Below are 19,866 nucleotides of genomic sequence, written 5' to 3'. Positions count from 1 at the left end.
ACAAATTCAAAATTTATTTTGGACCTTATTAATAGTTTTATAATGAAAAAAAAAAACTAAAAACACTCTGTTACAATTTAGGAAATTAAAATACTAATGTGAAATAAGTAAACATCCAAACACTGAATTAGTAATAAATAAAAGTTTAGGTGGATGAACCAAATTTTTAAATTTATTCCTGTCGTATGAGGCTAAAGGAAAAGAAAAATGAACTAATTCAATTAATTGCTTAATTAATAATGTTTTTGCATAAGTTCACTTTGATAAACTACATGTTTCAAATAAGTCTTTACAAAATATTAAGCTTTCGAAAACCAAGATCCTTACTGTAGAGTTTCCCACGCCTATTAGCTAAAGTTAGTTTCTTTTTGTGTCTGAGCCATTCGGCACTAAACTGCTTGATTCACCCGTCTAGGCCTCTTCTTTCTTTATGGTCTTCATGGTCTCTGCAAAATCCTCTATGTAGTGTTTCCAACGCACGTTAGCTAATGCCAATTTCTCTTTGGCTTCAAGCCTTTCGGCATTGGACTGCTTGATTTCCCCTTCTAAGCCTCTCCATTCTTCAAGTTCTCTCGATGCTCTTTCATTGGCTTTCTGCATTTCAATTGCAGCAGATTGCTTCTGGGAAAGAAGCTCCTCCTTTTGTGTCGTTAAGCGCTGAATTTCAGCATGGAGTTTTGCTTCTTCTTCCGAAAGCCTTGAGAATTTGTCTTCCAAGGAAGTTAGTTCCTTTTGTCTTTGCTCCAATCTTGCATTAAGATCTACAGTTTTCCCTGCAAGAAATGTTTTGCGAGCTTGCAGAGTTTCTGCAATGGTTGTAAATTTTGGGACGCTCTCTTGAAATTCTGCCAAGCGAGAAGCTAGATCTTCAAGAATTGTCTTCTCCTGTAAACTGTTAGCATGCTGAATGAGTACAAGGATAATCTTATCGATATTTCCAAAGGCACCAGCTTGTTGTATAGCCTCTAATGACGTATTGAGAAAGCCGTCCAGTGCTTCCTTTTGTTGACATACGAAGTCAGTCCTAGTTGCTTCGCTTAAAACTGGAATTTCACTGCTAGGAAGAGATTCTTGAGTCCTTGTCCGACTTGAAATTTCAGTCAGAAGATCCTTAGAAATTTTCTGCGCATCAGGGGAGGATAATACAGGCACAGAAGGAGGATCCTGTCATCAATAGATTAATTGAACAAATGAGCTATCAGTGTTCACAGAATCTTAATTATCCCAAATTCTCAATATAAGGTCTATATGCTGCATATTCTTTTTAAAATACATGCAGTGAGTGGAGAGACCCAACATGTTTATAACTAGCATATCCTCACAAGTAGTTGATATGTGATTATACAATTTAATTCTACCAATGTTAAAATATAGCAAATATTGCCTAATTAAATGAGTAACCTGAGAAACATCCTTTTCGTCGACAATAGTAGGAGGCAGAAGTGATTCCTTCACAATATTTTGTTCGTTAGTGGTAGCTCCGGTTTGAACTGCTCCTTCAGTCTGACTCAGTGGTTTAGCAGTTAAAGGAGTTACAATAGCAGTTCCTGGTTCAACCGTCGCTTCAGTTTCAAGTACTTCCTTCTGGGGTATATTTTTCGCATTTGAAATGCATTTTTTTAATTTTTTGCTATAATTATTCAGGGGAACTTGATCTACTGATGTTTCAACTGCTCGCTTGGGCAGTTTCGGTTCATCTTTGTTGACTTTCTTTTCAGGTGTGATTACAGAATAATGCACAACACTATGGACTTGAATCTCAGCTTCAACTGTAAGTGTATCATTCACTATATACCATGCAGCGGGATTACGTATTATAGGAAGAGGAGAAGGGGTATCCCAAAAGACGGCTTTTGCATTGAATAAATGTGTACCTGAAAATGATTCTAGTATTATTAGTATGCTTATGCGCATGGCTTGCTAGGAGCATCAAATCATGTACCTTTTTTAACTTTAGTCATGTTATTGGATTGATTAATTATTGACAGGCTAATATCTGCATCTCTGCTCCAACCATTTGGCAAACTCATTGAGTCAGGATTGGCTATGTAAATCGACAACATATCAGCATAACTTCTATTGGGATATATAAGCAAATACCTGCGAATTTATACGATGACATGAATATAGAGTTGTGCAAAACAAGTACCACATGATAAGCTCAAAACTAAAATGAGATCAACCATGATTCATACCATTTACATCTTCCAGCAATGAAAATGTCCGACTGTAGTTTCCTTTTAGTCGATTCGGAAAAGTTGTCAATTTTCCATGTGAATTTAGTTGAGGCAGGAACCTGCATATTGAGCTTTTGCGTCATCCACCAACAAATTGGCAATAATTACGTGGTAAGATGGTATAATCAAATATCAGATACAAGCATAACTGATTTAATAATATATAATTACATGGTAAAATCAAATACATAACATAAAGCCTCTAGGAAAATAAAATTCAAATAATGTTTTACGCAACTGGAGGTTCTTCAAAATTATCCCAGATTCTCAATATAAGCTCTATATGCTGCCTGGTATATTCTTAAAATCAAATAGGCCTAATAAAATAGGTAAGAAAATTACCCGAAAAAGATCCTTCCCGTCGACAAAAGTAGGGGGCAGAAGTGATTCTTCACCTCTCTCTGATATATAGTTGCGAGGAACAGTCATCCTATTGTACTCTACATACAACTCGAGGTAGAGAATTTCTGGAACCTTTGCAGCATAGCAAATTATTCTGTTCACATCCTCGTCAGTCTTCACTGTAAAGGGACGGTAGATAATTATTTGATGGTGGTTATTAAAAATTGGGTATCGTGATGTAATCCTCGTTATTTCAAATTCTGATCCCAATCCGATTCTCCTTTTAATTATGCTATGTAATTCCCCAATAGTCCTTTCAGTACACAATGGAGCAACACCTTCGCACCCATTATCATAATCCAGTCCACACCGAGTGTATACCATCTCCCCATTCCAACGTATCAAGAAGGATTGCACCATGGTCGTAGTAACTACAACAGTCATTATATAAAACTATTATAAACATCTTATGCAATTTATATAAAGAAAAAAACACTAAAAGTATGAAATATTAAAACTTTGAACAATTCCAAATAATTATCACATTCCATAATGAGCAATTTAAGGGTTTCTCTGAGTACACTACTCTTAATAAAGCAAGTCATGAGATTAAATGAAATGAAAACACAGATTGAGATACAGTTTACGCACCTGCAAAGATTGATTGACTGTTAAGTAAACCCTAGAGTTCAATGATTGAAGGAATTGCTCTCCTACTTCACTTTCTCCTTCAACACATTACTATTTTCCTTTGATTTTCTTCTTCTTTGAACTTAGGGCTCCATCTCTGAAATACGAAACTTTAGATTTTACATTTTTATTTTGTTTTACTAAAAATATGTTACAGGTGCTTGAACTTATCTGAAGTGATTTGATTTTTATTTATTTTAAATTACTATTTTAACTTTTTAAAATTAAAGTTTAACAAAAAATTATTTTATTATTGGTTTAATCCATTTTAAGATCCTTCAACTTTATAGATTTTATCTATTTGGTCCCTAAACTTTTATTTGATCTTATCTAATCCCTTAATTTTACATTTTTTATTCATCCGGTCCTTAAACTTTCATATGGTCTTATCTGGTCCCTTAACTTTATGTTTTTTTTTCTTTATCTGATCTCTCAACTTTATATTTTTTTATTTGTCTAATCCCTTAACTTTACATTTTTAAGGACTTGAGGAAGTAAAAAATTAAAGTTTAAGGATATGTAAGACCAAATGAAAGTTTAGGGAACCTGATAAATAAAAAACATAAAGTTAAAGGACTACATATTACATTAGACCAAATGAAAATTTAAAGGACCATATAAACAAAATTTGTAAAGTTAAAGGACCTTAAAATGAGTTAATCCTTTATTATTTATTGCATAGGTGCTAAAATGATAAAAACAAGTCTCATATTGCCTGGGGATATCCTTTTGTTTTCACCATCAACAGTTTGTTTGAAATAATTTGGCGAAAGATGTTGAATTGGCCGATGATATGGGGGCCTATTGTAGATCCATCTGAATATGATCGCTGCCCTACTCCGCCGGATTGGGACAGCGATAGTGATGCCGTCGCGGAATCACCTCTGAAGAAGGCAAAAACTGATGGTAGCGATGAGGAAGACAGTGATGGAGAAGAAGCTAGCGCTGGCGATGATTCCGAGAAAATTTTCGATAATGAAGAAGAAAGGAAGCGATTTTGGGTGTATCATGACATGGTTTTCAAATATCAAGGTTTTCATATGGATGCCGACCTAATCCCCGAGAAGTGCGTGGGTAAGATTTTCCCTATCGATCTTCATAGTAAGGAGGCAGACGAGTACTATAAAATAGGAGTCCCGAAAGCAGCTCGCATGGCCGTTGATTTTTATAATGGCAAGGGCGATGATAAGAGGCAAAAGCTGGAATATGTTGGCATTCAGAAGGTTAATCACAAGACGAATGAGTTATTTATAACCTTTAAGGCGAAAATCAAAGATTCTTCTTCTCAACAGCTCCAAACTTTTCAAACAGCAGTCAGGTATAACACTAATCGCCCCTGTGAGGTTAGATTTGTCAGACCAGAACCAAGACACCACAAAATCAAAGGTGAAGATCACAGTCTCTTCTGCTGAATTAGCTGAAAGCAATTTATCAGATGTTGTTTTACTCTTGGATTTGTAGTATTTGCTATAATTTGTGGTGAATTTGTCAGATGTTGATTCGTTATATCTTTGATGAAAATAAAATGAATAACAAATTTATTTTGACCTTATAAATAGTTTGATAATTAAAAGAAATTGCAGCAGACTTTTTTTGTATTTCTAAGCACAGAATTTCAGCTCGGAGTTTTGCTTGTTCTCCCGAAAGCCTTGAGAATTTGTTCTCCAAGGCACTTATTTCCTTCTGTCTTTCATCCAATCTTGCATTAAGATCGACAGTTTTCCCTGCAAGAGATTTTCTGCGAGCTTCCACAGTTTCTGCTTTGGTTGTAGAGTTCGAAATGCACTCTCGAAATTCCAACATACGAGAAGCTAGATCTTCAAGAATTGTCTTCTCCTGTAAATTGTTAGCATGCTGAACAAGTGCAAGGATAATCCCCTCGATGTTGTCCTTGTTGTATAGCCTCTAATGACATATTGAAGAAACCTAGCAGTGCTTCCTTTTGTTGACTCACAAAGTCAGGCCTAGTTGCTTCAGTAGAAACTGGAATTTCATTGCTAGGAAATGATTTTTGAGTCCTTGTCCGACTTGAAATCTCATTCAGAAGATTCTTAGAAATTTCTTGTATATCTGGGGACGATATACAAGCTCAAAGGTAGGAGGATCCTGTCGTCAATAGATGAATTTGACAAAAACAACTGAGAGTTTGCAAAATCTTGACTATCCCAAATTCCCAATTTAAGTCTATTTGCTACAAAAAAAAGAAAAAAAAACTATTTGCTACCTTGTATATTCCATCTAAAAATGAGTGCAGAATCGCAACATGTCTATAAATACTAGCCTATCCTCGCACAATTGATATGTGATGATACCATTTAACTCCAGTAGTGTTACAATAAAGTGCATATGCCACACAAAATGGGTAGGAAATGTACCTGAGGAAGATCTTTTTCATCGACAATAGTAGGAGGTGGAAGTGATTCCTTCACAATTTCTTTTTCGTTACCGGAAGCTCCAGTTTGATCTGCTCCTTCAGTTTGACTCAGTAGTTTAGCAGTTAGAGAATTAGCAGTTGGTGGTTCAACCGTCACTTCAGTTTCAAGTACTTCCTTCTGGTGTAGATTTTTTCCTTTGAAATGCACCTTTCAAATCTTTTGTTATGACAACTCGGGGAAACTTGATTTAGTGATGTTTCAACTGCTCACTTGGGCAGTATCAGTTCATCTTTGTTTGCTTCCTTTGAAGGCTCAGTCACAGAATAATGCACAACACTATGGACTTCAATCTCAACCTCAACTCTAAGAGTATCGTTCACTAGATACCCTGCAGCAGGACTGTTTATTTCGCTAAGAGGAATGAAAGATGTGAAACCCCAATCGCTATGTGTTGTTGCATCGAATACATGTTGTGTTTCTGCTAAAAGCTAATGCTCAGGTTTTGCTAGATGTAGATAATAAATCTTAACTTTTCACTATCATGGAGTTTACAATGCAAAGTATTAGTAATGACCTATCTGATCGGGTTATAAGAAAAAAAATGTAAACTTCCAATGATGCTAAATTATGCACCTGTTGTAACTGTCAACATTTTCTTGGATTGATTAATTACCGACAGGCTTAAAGCTACGTCTCTGCTCCAACCATTTGGCAAACTTAGGTATATTAACAAATGATCCACCTTTAGGGAAAATAAGCAAACGCCTGCGAATCGTACAGCCAGATGAACACAGATCAGTTGAGCGAAACAAATATATATGATAAGATGAGAACTAAAATGAGAACGGCCATGATTTATACCAATTACATCCTTGGGCAATGAAAATGTCTGAATATAATCCGTTCGAGTCAATTTGGAAAAATTATCAATTTTTCATGTGAATTTAGCTGAGGCCGGATTCTCCATATTTCCTGAGCTTTTGCATCATGCACCAACAAAAAAAAACTCCATGCTGAAATTAAAAAAAGCCTTTACAAAATATTAAGCTCACTTTGATAAACTACATGATTCAAATAAGTTTTTACAAAATATTAAGCTCTCCAAAACCAAGATCCTTAATGTAGAGTTTCTACAGCACATTAGCTAATGAGCCATTCGGCATTGGACTGCTTGATTTATCCGTCTAAGCCTCTCCATTCTTCATGGTCTCTGCAAGATCCTCTTTGTAATGTTTCCAACGCACATTAGCTAATGCCAGTTTCTCTTTGGCTTCGAGCCTTTCGGCATTGGACTGCTTGATTTCCCTTTCTAAGCCTCTCCATTCTTCAAGTTCTCTCGATGCTCCTTCATTGGCTTTCTGCCGTTCAATTGCAGCAGATTGCTTCTGGGAAAGAAGCTCCTCCTTTTGTGTCGTTAAGCGCTGAATTTCAGCATGGAGTTTTGCTTCTTCTTCCGAAAGCCTTGAGAATTTTTCCTCCAAGGTAGTTAGTTCCTTTTGACTTTGCTCCAATCTTGCGTTCAGATCTACACTTTTCCTTGCAAGAGATATTTTGCGAGCTTGCACAGTTTCCGCTATGGTTGTAGACTTCGGAACGCTCTCTTGAAATTCTGCCAAACGAGAAGCTAGATTTTCAAGAATTGTCTTCTCCTGTAAACTGTTAGTATGCTGAACGAGTGCAAGAATAATCTTTTCCATTTTTCCAAAGGCATCAGCTTGCTGTATAGCCTCTAATGACATATTGAGAAACCCGTCCAGTGCTTCCTTTTGTTGACGTATGAAGTCAGGCCTACTTGCTTCACTTGGAATTGGAATTTCATTGCTGGGAAAGGATTTCTGAGTCCTTGTCCGACTTGAAATTTCAGTTAGAAGATTCTTCGAAATTTCCTGCACATCTGGGGAGGATAATACAGGCTCGGAGGGAGGATCCTGTCATCAACAGATTAATTGAACAACTGAGCTAAGAGTTCATAAAATTTTAGTTATCCCAGGCTCTGAATTTAAGGTCAATTTAAAGTAAACGTGCAATGAGTGGAAAGACTCAACATGTTTAAAAATACTAGATATCCTCACACACAGTTGATATGTGATATATCATTTATTTCTACCAACTTTAAAAAAAAGCAAATATGCCTAATAAAATGTGTAAGAAAATTACCTGAGTAAGATCCTGTTCATCAACAATAGTGGGAGGTGGAAGTGCTTTCATCACAATATTTTGTTCGTTAGTGGTAGTTACAAATTGTTGAACTGCTATTCCAGTCTGATAGTAAGAAGAAAGAAAATAATGGAACGGTTGATCAGAAAAATGATTTATTATAGAAGTTGGTGGTTCAACCATTCCTTTATTTGCAAGTACTTCCTTCTGTGGTAGATTTTTCGCTTTTGAATTAGACATTTTGTGTTTTTTGTTATGACAACTCAGAGGAGCTTGATCTAGTGATGTTTCGACTGCTCGCTTGTGCAGCTTTTGTTTATCTTCATTAACATTCTTTGCAGGTTGAATCACAGAATAATGCACAACATTACAGACTTCAATCCGAGCTTCAACTATAAGTGTATCATTCACATTATACCTTGTACCAGGAATTTTTATTGAGCTAAGAGGAATGAACGATATGAAACCCCAATTGCTTGCGTTTGCATTGAATACATGTTTCGTATCTGAAAATGCTAATTAGTTATACACATGATTTGCTAGAAGTAGCCAACAATTCTAAACTTTTTACAATCATGGAGTTCGCAATCCAAGTATTCGTAATGAAGTAGAGACTTTTAATTATAATAAATCATGTACCTTTTGTAACGGAAAACTTCTTATCAAATTGACTAATAACTGTCACGCTAAAATTTGCACGTCTTCTCCAACCACATGGCAAGCTAATTGAGTCAGCAACGTCTAGGTATATTGACAAATCGTATACTCTTGGGAAACTACGCAAACGCCTGCGAATTTATACGAACATATGAAAATAGACTAGAGCAAAACAAGCACAGGATAAGATGAAAACTAAAATGAGACAACCGTGATTTATACCATTTACATCCGTGGACGATGAAAATGTCCGAAACAAGAGTCCATGTAATCCTTTCGCAACAGTTTGGAATTTTCCATGTGAATTTAGTTGAGGCAGGATCTTCCATATTTACCCAGCTTTTGCATGATGCACCAACAAAACGACAGCAAGTGTTAAAAATTATTCTACACAGCTGACAAGTACAACTAATTTATTGAATAATTACATGGTAAAATCAATTACATACTCAAAAACCTCTTGAATAATCTTAAAAAAAATCAAACTCTGAAGAATTCCAAATAATTATCACTTTGCCCAATGAACAATTGCATGGTTTTTCTGAGTAATTACTCCTAATTAAGCAATTCATGAGATTAAATGAAATGAAAACTAAGATTAAGATACATACCTGCAATGATTGATCGACTTTTAGCTAAACCCTAGAGTTTAATGATTGAAGGAATTGCTTCACCCTCTCCCAACATATTTCAAATTTGGCTTATAGTTATACAGTCATAATGTAATTTGGGTTCCTTCACTTGTCCTTGTTTTAGAACTGGATCCCTACACTTTTATATATGTAAATATTGAATCGATAAATTTACATCAATGAAAGATCCAATGTTTGTTAAAATCATCAATATTGACTTGTTTATTTTATTTTTAGAAAAATAACATTACAGCCTACAGGTGCCTAAACTTTTCTGGCTCTACTATATTGGCATCTGAATTTTTAAAATATAACAAATAAATATTTTTTTATCATTATTTGTATGCTAAAATGATAAAATAAGTGTCATATTACTCGAATTTGATATCATATTAATAAAAAAAATATGCATCTGATATATTCGCCAATATGAAATCAAAATGACAATTTAAATTTTATTTTTGACCTTATTAATAGTTTTATAATAAAAAGAATACTCGATATGCAATTTTAGAAAATCAAATACTAATGTAAAATAAATAAACATTCAAGCACTAAAGTAGCAAATAAAAGTTTAGGTGGATGAGCTGAATTTAATTTTGTTCATATTATACGAGGCTAAAGGAAAAGCAGAAATGAACAGTAATTCAATTAATTACTGAATAATTTTTCTATGATAGACTACATGATTCAAATAAGTTTTTACAAAATAGTAAGCTTTCCAAAACCAAGATCCTCCTAATTGTAGAGTTTCTACCGCACATTAGCTAATGAGCCATTCGGCATTGGACTGCTTGATTTCTCCGTCTAAGCCTCTGCGTTCTTCATGGTCTCTGAAAGATCCTCTTTGTAATGTTTCCAACGCACATTAGCTAATACCAGTTTCTCTTTGGCTCCAAGCCTTTCGGCATTGGACTGCTTGATTTCCCCTTCTAAGTCTCTCCATTCTTCAAGGTCTCTCGATGCTCCTTCATTGGCTTTCTGCAGTTCAATTGCAGCAGATTGCTTCAGGGAAAAGACCTCCTCCTTTTGTGTCGTTAAGCGCTGAATTTCAGCATGGAGTTTTGCTGCTTCTTCCGAAAGCCTTGAGAATTTGTCTTCCAAGGAAGTTAGTTCCTTTTTTCTTTGCTCCAATCTTGCATTAAGATCTACAGTTTTCCCTGCAAGAGATGTTTTGCGAGCTCGCAGAGTTTCTGCAATGGTTGTAGATCTCGGGACGCTCTCTTGAAATTCTGCCAAGCGAGAAGCTAGATCTTCAAGAATTGTCTTCTCCTGTAAACTGTTAGCATGCTGAACGAGTACAAGGATAATCTTCTCGATATTTCCAAAGGCATCAGCTTGTTGGATAGCCTCTAATGACATATTCAGAAACCCGCCCAATGCTTCCTTTTGTTGACATACAAAGTCAGTCCCAGTTGCTTCGCTTAAAACTGGAATTTCATTGCTAGGAAGAGATTTTTGAGTCCTTGTCCGACTTGAAATTTCAGTCAGAAGATTCTTAGAAAACTTCTGCAAATCAGGGGAGGATAATGCAGGCGCAGAAGGAGGATCCTGTCATCGATAGATTAATTGAACAAATGAGCTGTAACACAATCTAAATTATCCCAGATTCTCAATATAAGCTCTATATGCTGTTTGGTATATTCCATTTAAAATCAAATATGCCTAACAAAATGGGTAAGAAAATTACCTGAGGAAGATCCTTCTCGTTGACAGTAGGAGGCAGAAGTGGTTCCTTCACAATTTCTTGCTCATTAGTGGTAGCTCCGGTTTGAACAGCTCCTTCTGTCCGACTCAGAGGTTTAGCAATTAAAGGAGTTGCTACAGCAGTTGGTGGTTCAACCGTCGCTACAGTTTCAAGTACTTCCTTCTGAGGTAAATTTTCCGCCTTTGAATTACGCTTTTTAAATTTTTTGCTATGACAACTCAGGGGAACTTGATCTTGTGATGTTTCAACTGCTCGCTTGGGCTGTTTCAGTTCATCTTTGTTAACTTCCTTTGCAGGTTCAATCACAGAATAATGCACAACACTACGGACTTGAATCTCAGCTTCAACTGTAAGTGTATCATTCACTAGATACCATGCAACAGGACCACTTAATGTTCTAGGATGAGATGAGAAACCCCAACCGTTGGCTTTTTCACTGAATACATGTGTACCTGAAAATGATTCTAGTATTATTAGTATGCTTATGCGCATGGCTTGCTAGAAGCATCAAATGAATCTAAACTTTTCACTATCACGGAGTTAAAAATGCAAGTACTAGTAATAAAGTATAGGGCTATCAGTTATGCTAAATCATGTACCTTTTTTAACTATATAGGCCTGTTATCGAGTTGATTAATTACTGACAGGCTGATATCTGCATCTCTGCTCCAACCATTTGGCAATTTATTTGGTTCAGCAAATATGTGAATCGACAAATGATCATCATAGCCATAACCTACTTTCAGATATACAAGCAACCTCCTGTGAATTTAAACGACGACATGAAGATAGAGTTGTGCAAAACAAGTACCGTATGATGAGATCAAAACTAAAATGAGATTAACCATGATTTATACCATCTACATCTTTCGGCAATGAAAATGTATGAATACAGTCCGTTTTGAGTCAATTTGGAAAAGTTATCAACTTTCCATGTGAAATTAGTAGAGGCAGGATTCTTCATCTTGAGCTTTTGCATCATGCACCAACAAATTGTCAATAAATACATGGTAAGTTGGTATGATCAAATATCAGATACAAGCACAACTAATTTCATGAAATTTATCAACTAATTTAATGGTAAAATCAAATTCATATTATAAAAACCTCTAGGAAAATAAAATTCAAATAATATTTTACTTCCTCAAGGTGAGCAATTATTCTTAACAAAGCAAGCCATGGGATTAAATGAAATGAAAACGAACATTTAGATACGCACCTCCAATGATTGACTCACTGTTGACTGAACCCTAGAATTAGAGTTCATTGAATGAACGAATTAACCTCTCAAAAAAAGAATGAACGAATTAACACCTTACTTCACTTTCTCCTTCAATTTATGGCTCCAAGTTTTAAAAGATTGTAAATATTTAAAATAAGGGAACTTGATTTTCTGTTTTCTGTTCTTAAATTTCTTCTCCATTTCTAAGTTTTCAGTTTTCATAAAATTAAAAGATACTCTCTCCCTTCCAATAGAATTGTCCACTTTACCTTAGGGTCTACTTACAATTTACTTTTAATCTATTCATTAGTGAATTTTAAATAAGGGTAATATAGGAAAATTAAGTGTAAAAATTAGTTACTTTTTGAAAGTGGACAAGAATTTTAGAACAAAAATATTTTTCAAAGTGGACAACTCTATTGGAACGGAGGGAGTAAAAGATAAAAAATGAAAATGATTTTATATTCTTAATTTTGTTATTAATCCTATTATTAACAGAGTAAAAAAATTAATTTTAGCAAAATACATATATTAAAAATGATTTAAATTTAGTGATATTGTAACCACACGTATTCTTATAAGAGGTCTCGTGTTCGAATCTCATTCCCCTCTTCTTAATTATATAAAAAAATGATTTAATTTTATTTAAATGATAAAATAATTTTATATAAATATACTAAAAATCAACATATAAAATATAAAATAATAAAAATATTGTCACTAAAATTTGTAAGAAGACTATTTGAAAAAAAAATTAAAAAAAAATTAAAAGGCTACAAAAGAGTTATAAAATAATTATTTAATGCCTTAAAAATTTCTAGCCTTTTAGTCTCTTTTCGATCCTATCCCGATGTTGAAAAATCACCAATTTTACTCTATTTCGCAATATTTGAGTTTCAATTGCACCTTAAAGAATCAAATTGACCCCTTTTTATATTTAGTATATATTTTAAATAGGCGCTAATGTCATAAATAGTACTGATAGATGCGGTGGTGTTACAAGTGATATATGATATAAAATTGGGTTGCTAGTATATGTGTTTGGTTTATGTGTATAAGTGTTATTATCAGATATCTGCCCCGTGTGAGTATGGGACCGTTTTATTTATAGGCGAGTGCGTGTTCTTTCTTTTTTTTAGTTGATGTGGGTTTTGTGCTAATCCGAGTGCTTTGTGGGCTTATTCCATCATTAATCCTCCTCTAGTTCCGTCTTTGCATAGATATTTTATGTCTGTAATGTGAAACAGGCTTTTCTTGGGCCGTGTCACCTCTTCTTGTTTTTTCACTCCTATTTTTCTGAGCTTTGCTAACAGTCTGTTATGTTGCATTTATTGCGTGTTGTATCTTTTAGTGTCCTGTCATCGTTTCATTTCTCGTTTAGTTTCAAAATTTGCCATATTTATCTTTTTGTTTCCTTTTTATTCTCTTTGTTCCTGTTGCGTTTTTTTTTTCTCTTCTTGCTTTATTTCTCGTTCGTCGATCTATATCTTCCTTGACCATGGCTGACGGTTATCCTGAAGCAGTCGCCTCTTTAAAGAAGTGGCGTTTTTCCTTGACCCGGGAGTCTCTTGTTTTGCTTCGGAAGACTTACGGTATCCCGGACGATTATCACATGGATCTTCCGGCGAAGTGTCAATTTGCCAATTCTCGTCTGCCTCCTGGCTCATCTTTTGTTTTTAAAGAACAACTTTTGGCTGGTGTTCACTTTCTTTTGGATTTGTTATTGCTCCGATTTCTAGTAGGGGTGAGCACGGATCCTGGATATCTCCAAAACCGAACCAAAAATCGGACCGAAAATATCCAGGACCGAAAAATATCCGTTGACCATTGACTTTCCCCGAACCGAACCGTACCGAAAATTTTATTGGTACGGTTCTGGATCTTTTATAAATAACCGTACCGAGAACCAAACCGTACCGAACCGAAGTACCGAACTTATACCCGAAGAACCGAAATTTTATATATATATATATATATATATATATATATATATATATATATATATATATATTGTATTTGTATTAACTTTAAATTACTAAAAATTAAAATTGTTTATAAAATTAAATAATATTATATTAAAAATATTAGTCTATATATATAAAAAAAAATTTAATTTACATAAAAACAAAATACTAATATATTTCAATGAAAATTATATGAATTTGTCAAGTATTTAATAATTATTAAAAGTATTTTTTTATAAATTAATATGAACAACACATATTTATTATTTTCTATCATTGACCAAATTACATAGTTTTAACAAAAATGATATAATTTTAGACTTGAGAATATTTAAAAGTACCCTTATCAAAATCAAAAAATTAATATTAAATCGAACGATAATATACATGTGGTGCCTTTTTATTTTATTGATGATTATTTACTTGTGATAGTTGAAAATATAAAAAATATGAATGAATGAGTAGCTAATTAATTTTAAAAGTGAAAATAATATATTATAATATAGTAGAGATCACGTTTTAAATAAAATAATATCCGTGGTTTTAGTGATATCCGTACCTAACCGTACCGAACCATTAGGACCGAATCCCCGTACCAAACCGTACCGAAAAATAAAATCTCCGAACCGAACCGATTATTGGTACGGATCCGGATATCCAATTTTTGATATCCCCGACTTTTGGTTTGGTTCCGGAGATTTGTCAATCCCCGGATTCCCCCGAACCGTGCTCACCCCTAGTTTCTAGAGTCTTGGGGTATCGCCTTATCTCAGTTTCATTCGTCATTTTTATTTGTCTGAAGTCGCTTCATAATCTTAACAACGAACGATTGACTCTCAATCGCGTGCACTATTGGATGAACTCTCCCTATCGGAAAAAGGATCCGCCTTTATCTCTTTGGGATTTTGCTCTGGTTTGAAGATGTCTGATGACCTTCCTGGCTCAATTAAGAGGCAGTGGAAGAGTAAGTTCTCCATCATCTCTCATCCATCTAAATCCCTCAGCCCTGTTATTTGGCGCTCCCATATTGAGCCGCGTGATCCTTACGAGGTTCCAACAGAGGAATATTTTCTCATGCAACGGCTCGGTACTATATATACTGAAGGGTATCGGGCGTTCAGTGATTTTATTAGTGAGTATTTATGGAATCGTGTTGCGCCCCCTGTTTCTATTCCTGCTGCTTCCGCTACCGTTTCTTCTTTGCCGGGCGCTTCTCCTGTTGTTGGTGAGTCCGTTGTTATTTTTTGTATATACTTTTGTATTGGTCTGTGTTTTTTCTCACCGTTTGTGTTGGCAGGGCGCTTAATAAATTTGCTTGCTTCTTCCTCTCCCGTCATGGTTTCTCAAAAGCGTTTATGGGATGGTGATTCAGATCTCCCTCCTAAAAATAAGTCGGAGGTACATCCTGCTCCATCTGTTGCTCTGTCTATTCCTTTGTTGCTGCCTGGAGTCTCTCGCCAAGCTTCTTCTTGTCGTCGCCCAATGGTGCTGCTATCTTCTTCTCCTCGTCTCGATGTGGTTTTGACTCTTTCGGCGTCCATCTCTCCAGCTCCGGTCGAGGCCGGCACCTCTCCCCTGGATCCGTTTGCCGCATCTTCATCTTTTCAGGCTGGTGAAGGTGGAGAAGATAAGATTGTTGCTCCCCCTTATGGTCCTCATGGGGGTTCTCATCTGATTCTTCCTTTTGGTTGCAATCGTCATGATCTGGATGATTTTCGCCGGATCCGCGATTTCATCGGGATAATGGAGCCTCCATCTTTTTATCACCTTTTGGAGGGTGAGGGTCTTTTTTATTCTGTGTGCCAGGCGCTTTTGGCTGCTGTTGACGGTGTTCGTATTGCCCAGCAACATTTTATCGCGAAGGAGTGTGAGTTGGCGTTAGAACAGGCGGACCGCTCCTTTGCGGATTTACAGGTGAAAGAGGCTTTCATTGAGAGGGACCTTTTGTGGAGGGAAAATGTCGATCTTCAGGTTTAGCTTGCCCGTCTTAAGGTCGATCATGCTGTGGCGGAGGAAGGTTTGGAAGACTCTGCCTTACTTATCTCTCGATTGCTGCGGTTATATCGGAGGGATATTCGTAAGAATTATCTGACTTTGAATCCGGGTGGGGATACTTCCTTTCTTACTGTTGATGCCCGTTTGTTGAAGGAAGAGGCTCAGCGTCTGTTAGCTGATTTCAAGCGAGCTAATGTTGTGCCTCCTGCCGTTGCTCCTTCCTTCGCACCTGCTTTCGTTCCTTCGGCTTCCATCAGCCATATAAGACTGCCTCAATTGTCTTTGAGTTTCTTCTCCCTTTGCCTCACAGTCTTTGGCCCTGCCGGACCCAGCATGCCTTTCATGTCCGAGGGTTTTGGTTTTCTGAATACCCCCAATGGTGGTTGATTGCTCTTGTAATAGTTTTTGTAGCTTTTCTTTTGGTAGGAAATAGCTATGTAATAGTGTTGGATTTTGTACTTCTGCTATCTTTGTTTCTTGTATTTATTCGTAGGTTGTATTTTCCATCGCATTTTATTTTTGCTGAATGATTCGCTAGCGGTTGCTTCTCTTTTATTTTTATAGTTGTTGTCGTGTGTTGGCTTTTGAGGACTGTTCCTCTAGTAGTTTGTTACTGTGCTGTGGGAGATGCCTCCCAAATGTCTTCTCTTTTCTCTCTCCTTTTTTGTCGTTTGTTCAATTTTATTTTTCCTGAGAAATGTTTCTCAATATGGTGGTCATTGCCTTTGGGGAATTGTTTCCCCTTCGTATTATTTTTCTTTTATTATGTTTTTTTGCACTTCTGTAGCTTCTAATCCGCATTTTCTTCTATTTTATTCATGATACAATTTCAAGTGTTCTACATTCCAGAATCTAGGTATTTCTTGTCCTTCCATTGTCTCTAGACGGTATGCTCCTCCTCCGGTTGTCTTGGTCACTCGGTACAGTCAATCCCAATTGCTTTCCATTTTGCCTACACCAGTGTTGCCTTTTCCTATTGCCGGGTCTCTTAATACCGTATCTCCCATCTTGAAGTTCTTGGTTGCACCCTCTTGTTGTAGTATCTGGCTGTTTGACTTCGGTAAGCTTCTGCTTAGATATTCGCCGCATGTCTCCTTCCTTTTAGCTAGTCCATAGATCTTCTTAGTTCTTTTTCGTTAGTTTCTTCGTTGTAATGTTTTGTTCTTATCGATGGAATTACGATTTCCACTGGGATGACGGCTTCTACTCCGTACGTTAAACGGAACGGTGTTTCTCCCGTTCACTTTCTTGGGGTTGTTCTGTATGCCCAAACTACGTTGTTCAGCTCTTCCACCCAATTACCTTATGCTTCGTCTAACCTCTTTTTCAATCCTTTACAAATTGTTCTGATAATAACCTCTGTCATTCTGTTAGTCTGGGGGTGCGCCACTGATGTGCATTGTAGATTTATACCAAGGTTTTTGCAGAAATCCCTAAAAGTTGCGCTGTCGAATTGCTTTACGTCGTCAGTTACTAACATCTTGGGTATCCCGAATCTACACACCATTTCTCTCCAGAAAAACTCCTCTGCTTTGGCCGCTGTTATCGTGGAGACTGCTTCTACTTCTATCCATTTTGTAGAGTGGTCGATTGCCACGAAGATGATTTCTTCTGATTTTTCGCTGTTGGGAATGGTCCCAGGATGTCTATTCCCCATTTTGCGAACGGCTAGGGGCTATGCGCCGACTTTGTTTCATGAGCCAGGATGTGCGAGCTATCCTCGTGTCTTTAGCATTTGTCGCATTTCTTTACCAGTTCCTTGGCGTCTTCTTCCATGTTTGGCCAGTAATACCCTTGCAGAGCTACTTTTCTCACCATGGTGGTTGGTCCTTCGTGTGCTCCGCATATTCCATCGTGTAGTTCGCTTAAGATATACTTTCCTTCCCTTACGCATCTGCGCCATTGGTAGCTTGCGGCCGTTCGATATAGAGTTTCTTGGTAGATCGTGTATCGACTGGCCATCATCCTTATCTTTTATGCTTCACCTTGGTCTTCGGGAGTCTTTCCCTCTTCTAAATATTTCAAGATAGGTTCCATCCATTCGTCTAATTCCTGTACGGGGCAACTTGTCGGCGCATCGATTGTTGGTGATGCTATTTATTCTTTGAATTCCAACGTTTGAAACTTGTCGCTTTTTTCCGATGCTGCTTTTGCTATCTAGTCTGCCTCTACATTTTCTTCCCTCCCATCTTTTTTATTTGTCATTGTCATCCTCGCTTCTTAATTTCTTGTAGAAACTCCTTCGCCCTTTTATTGTATTTTAGCAGGTTTTTCTCCTTTATGGCGAACGCTTCGTCTATTTGTCCCACCACTAACTGTGAATCGTAGTGGATTTTCAAGTTCTCAGTTCTTACTTCAACCGCTAGTGCTAGTCCTGCTACTAGTGCCTCGTACTCCGCTACGTTGTTTGTCGCCATAAAAATTAAAGTGGACTCAATACTCGATCTGCACCTTATGTAGACCTTTGAGGATGACTCCCGCTCCTACCCCCTTGTCGACCTGCACCATAATGTTGCCAGAAAAACGGTTTGGGCAACAATATACAACAAATGGAAAGATAAGATTTTTTTTGCATCGTTTTTAACAATGAGATTAAATCGCTATAAAGATGAACGTTAAAATTTGTTTTACCAATATCCCTATTAATAAATATTTTTCTACCCTAATTAAAATAAAAGGTAATAATAAAAAATTAAAAAATTTGTCACTGAAATTCGTAAGAAAGCTAAATTTCTCTCTTTTCTCTCTCAAATAGAAAATCTTAGCCGTCAAGAGTTTTTTTTTTGTTTTTTGTTTTGGCTGCCATCAATGGATTATTTTTGCCATCGGCGGTAGCCATCTCTTTTTTTATTGCTTTGAAATAAAATAAATAGCTGATTCCTTTTCATCTTTTTTGTTTTTCTTGGTAATATTGTCGACGAGACGCATCAATTTTGATATGTATACAAATCAAGAATCGAAGATAGATCGAGGACTTTTAAGACTGAGGATGAAATCGTTTATAGATTATATTAGTTTTTTTATATCTTTATTGCAGCGATTGTCTTTTTATACGAAAGTTGTTGTCCTTTCTATATGAAAGGTTTGTTTGTCTTTTTTTTTGGCCAAACCCATTCTCAGGCCCCTCTACTCTTCACTTTTTTTTCATCAGGTCCCTATACTTCAATTTGTCGTTTTTGAATCCCCATACTTTAATTTTTGTTATTTTTATACCCCTATACGCAGAAAATGTGGAGAGTGTGCTATACTCTCTGTTAAATAATACACTCCGTTAAATAATGACGTGTCAAAATAAAAAATAATAATGTAGCTAAAATTGAAGGACCAAATAACACTTTTTTCTAAAAAAAATTATTGTCGGGAAAAAAAATAATTTTGCCGGATTCCTCCATTAATGGAGGAGAGAAGCAGGTCTCTCCTCCATTAATGGAGGAAGCCTGCTGGTTTCCTCCTTTAATGGAGGAAACGCAGATCTGCGTTTCCTCAATGGAGGAGACGAACAGGTCGTCTCCTCCATTGAAGAAACTTGCTCTGTGCTTGTTTCCTCCAAATGGAGGAAGGTTTCCTCCAAATGGGGTTTCCTCCATAATGGAGGAGAGACCTGCTGTTCTCTCCTCCATTAATGGAGGAGAGAAAGGCCACCACATTGCAGTGGTGGCCGGTCGGATTTTTTTTTCCGGTATAAAAAAACTCGATTTAAATTTATATTTAAATAGATTAAAATTTAATTTTCAAATAAATTGAGATTTAATTCATTAAATAAAATTTTAATGGATGCCGATCGGAGTGGGGAGAAAACGATGGTGGGACTAAAATTACGGATTAAATTTTATTTTAAAATAAAAATTAAATTCCGAAATAAATTAAAATAATAAACTAATTATAAT

General features: G+C 36.1%; 4 protein-coding genes across 4 annotated transcripts; all 4 read right to left on the bottom strand.

The window, feature by feature from the left end:
* Positions 1–197: 197 nt before the first annotated feature.
* LOC126676405 (uncharacterized) lies at positions 198–3,435 on the bottom strand. The gene is made up of 6 exons (XM_050370595.2): positions 3,231–3,435; positions 2,580–3,010; positions 2,196–2,296; positions 1,943–2,100; positions 1,402–1,874; positions 198–1,164 (listed from the first exon to the last, which is right to left on the bottom strand). Exons 2-6 carry the CDS (start codon positions 2,997–2,999, stop codon positions 412–414), a joined length of 1,905 nt encoding a protein of 634 aa, XP_050226552.1. The 5' UTR covers positions 3,000–3,010; positions 3,231–3,435; the 3' UTR covers positions 198–411.
* Positions 3,436–6,658: 3,223 nt separating this feature from the next.
* On the bottom strand, positions 6,659–9,288 carry LOC126676407 (uncharacterized). The gene is made up of 5 exons (XM_050370596.2): positions 9,070–9,288; positions 8,681–8,797; positions 8,441–8,589; positions 7,802–8,307; positions 6,659–7,572 (listed from the first exon to the last, which is right to left on the bottom strand). Exons 2-5 carry the CDS (start codon positions 8,785–8,787, stop codon positions 6,829–6,831), a joined length of 1,506 nt encoding a protein of 501 aa, XP_050226553.1. The 5' UTR covers positions 8,788–8,797; positions 9,070–9,288; the 3' UTR covers positions 6,659–6,828.
* Positions 9,289–9,650: 362 nt separating this feature from the next.
* Positions 9,651–11,290, bottom strand: LOC126678493 (uncharacterized). The gene is made up of 2 exons (XM_050373388.1): positions 10,781–11,290; positions 9,651–10,641 (listed from the first exon to the last, which is right to left on the bottom strand). Exons 1-2 carry the CDS (start codon positions 11,288–11,290, stop codon positions 9,898–9,900), a joined length of 1,254 nt encoding a protein of 417 aa, XP_050229345.1. The 3' UTR covers positions 9,651–9,897.
* On the bottom strand, positions 11,115–12,240 carry LOC126676415 (MATH domain and coiled-coil domain-containing protein At3g58250-like). The gene is made up of 4 exons (XM_050370613.2): positions 12,018–12,240; positions 11,656–11,768; positions 11,398–11,560; positions 11,115–11,250 (listed from the first exon to the last, which is right to left on the bottom strand). Exons 1-3 carry the CDS (start codon positions 12,063–12,065, stop codon positions 11,407–11,409), a joined length of 315 nt encoding a protein of 104 aa, XP_050226570.1. The 5' UTR covers positions 12,066–12,240; the 3' UTR covers positions 11,115–11,250; positions 11,398–11,406.
* Between the last annotated feature and the right edge of the window lie 7,626 nt (positions 12,241–19,866).

The sequence above is a fragment of the Mercurialis annua genome, linkage group LG4 (genome assembly GCF_937616625.2).
Source record: "Mercurialis annua linkage group LG4, ddMerAnnu1.2, whole genome shotgun sequence".
Classification (NCBI taxonomy): domain Eukaryota; kingdom Viridiplantae; phylum Streptophyta; class Magnoliopsida; order Malpighiales; family Euphorbiaceae; genus Mercurialis; species Mercurialis annua.
The sequence above is the reverse complement of the archived record's forward strand: the minus strand, read 5'-3'. Positions and strand labels throughout refer to the sequence as shown.

Bases quoted from the DNA above. Each gene is read 5' to 3' on its own strand.
- LOC126676405 (XM_050370595.2), bottom strand. From the start codon at position 2,999: ATGGTGCAATCCTTCTTGATACGTTGGAATGGGGAGATGGTATACACT. The intron at 2,297-2,579 runs GTAATTTTCTTA...CTCAATATGCAG, and splicing joins ACGGGAAGGATCTTTTTCGG to GTTCCTGCCTCAACTAAATT. The intron at 2,101-2,195 runs GTATGAATCATG...ATAAATTCGCAG, and splicing joins ATTGCTGGAAGATGTAAATG to GTATTTGCTTATATATCCCA.
- LOC126676407 (XM_050370596.2), bottom strand. From the start codon at position 8,787: ATGGAAGATCCTGCCTCAACTAAATTCACATGGAAAATTCCAAACTGT. The intron at 8,308-8,440 runs GTACATGATTTA...TAGCATTTTCAG, and splicing joins GAAGTTTTCCGTTACAAAAG to ATACGAAACATGTATTCAAT. The intron at 7,573-7,801 runs GTAATTTTCTTA...TGTTGATGACAG, and splicing joins ATGAACAGGATCTTACTCAG to GATCCTCCCTCCGAGCCTGT.
- LOC126678493 (XM_050373388.1), bottom strand. From the start codon at position 11,290: ATGCGCATAAGCATACTAATAATACTAGAATCATTTTCAGGTACACAT. The intron at 10,642-10,780 runs GTAATTTTCTTA...TATCGATGACAG, and splicing joins ACGAGAAGGATCTTCCTCAG to GATCCTCCTTCTGCGCCTGC.
- LOC126676415 (XM_050370613.2), bottom strand. From the start codon at position 12,065: ATGAACTCTAATTCTAGGGTTCAGTCAACAGTGAGTCAATCATTGGAG. The intron at 11,769-12,017 runs GTGCGTATCTAA...ATGATGCAAAAG, and splicing joins CAGTGAGTCAATCATTGGAG to CTCAAGATGAAGAATCCTGC. The intron at 11,561-11,655 runs GTATAAATCATG...TTAAATTCACAG, and splicing joins ATTGCCGAAAGATGTAGATG to GAGGTTGCTTGTATATCTGA.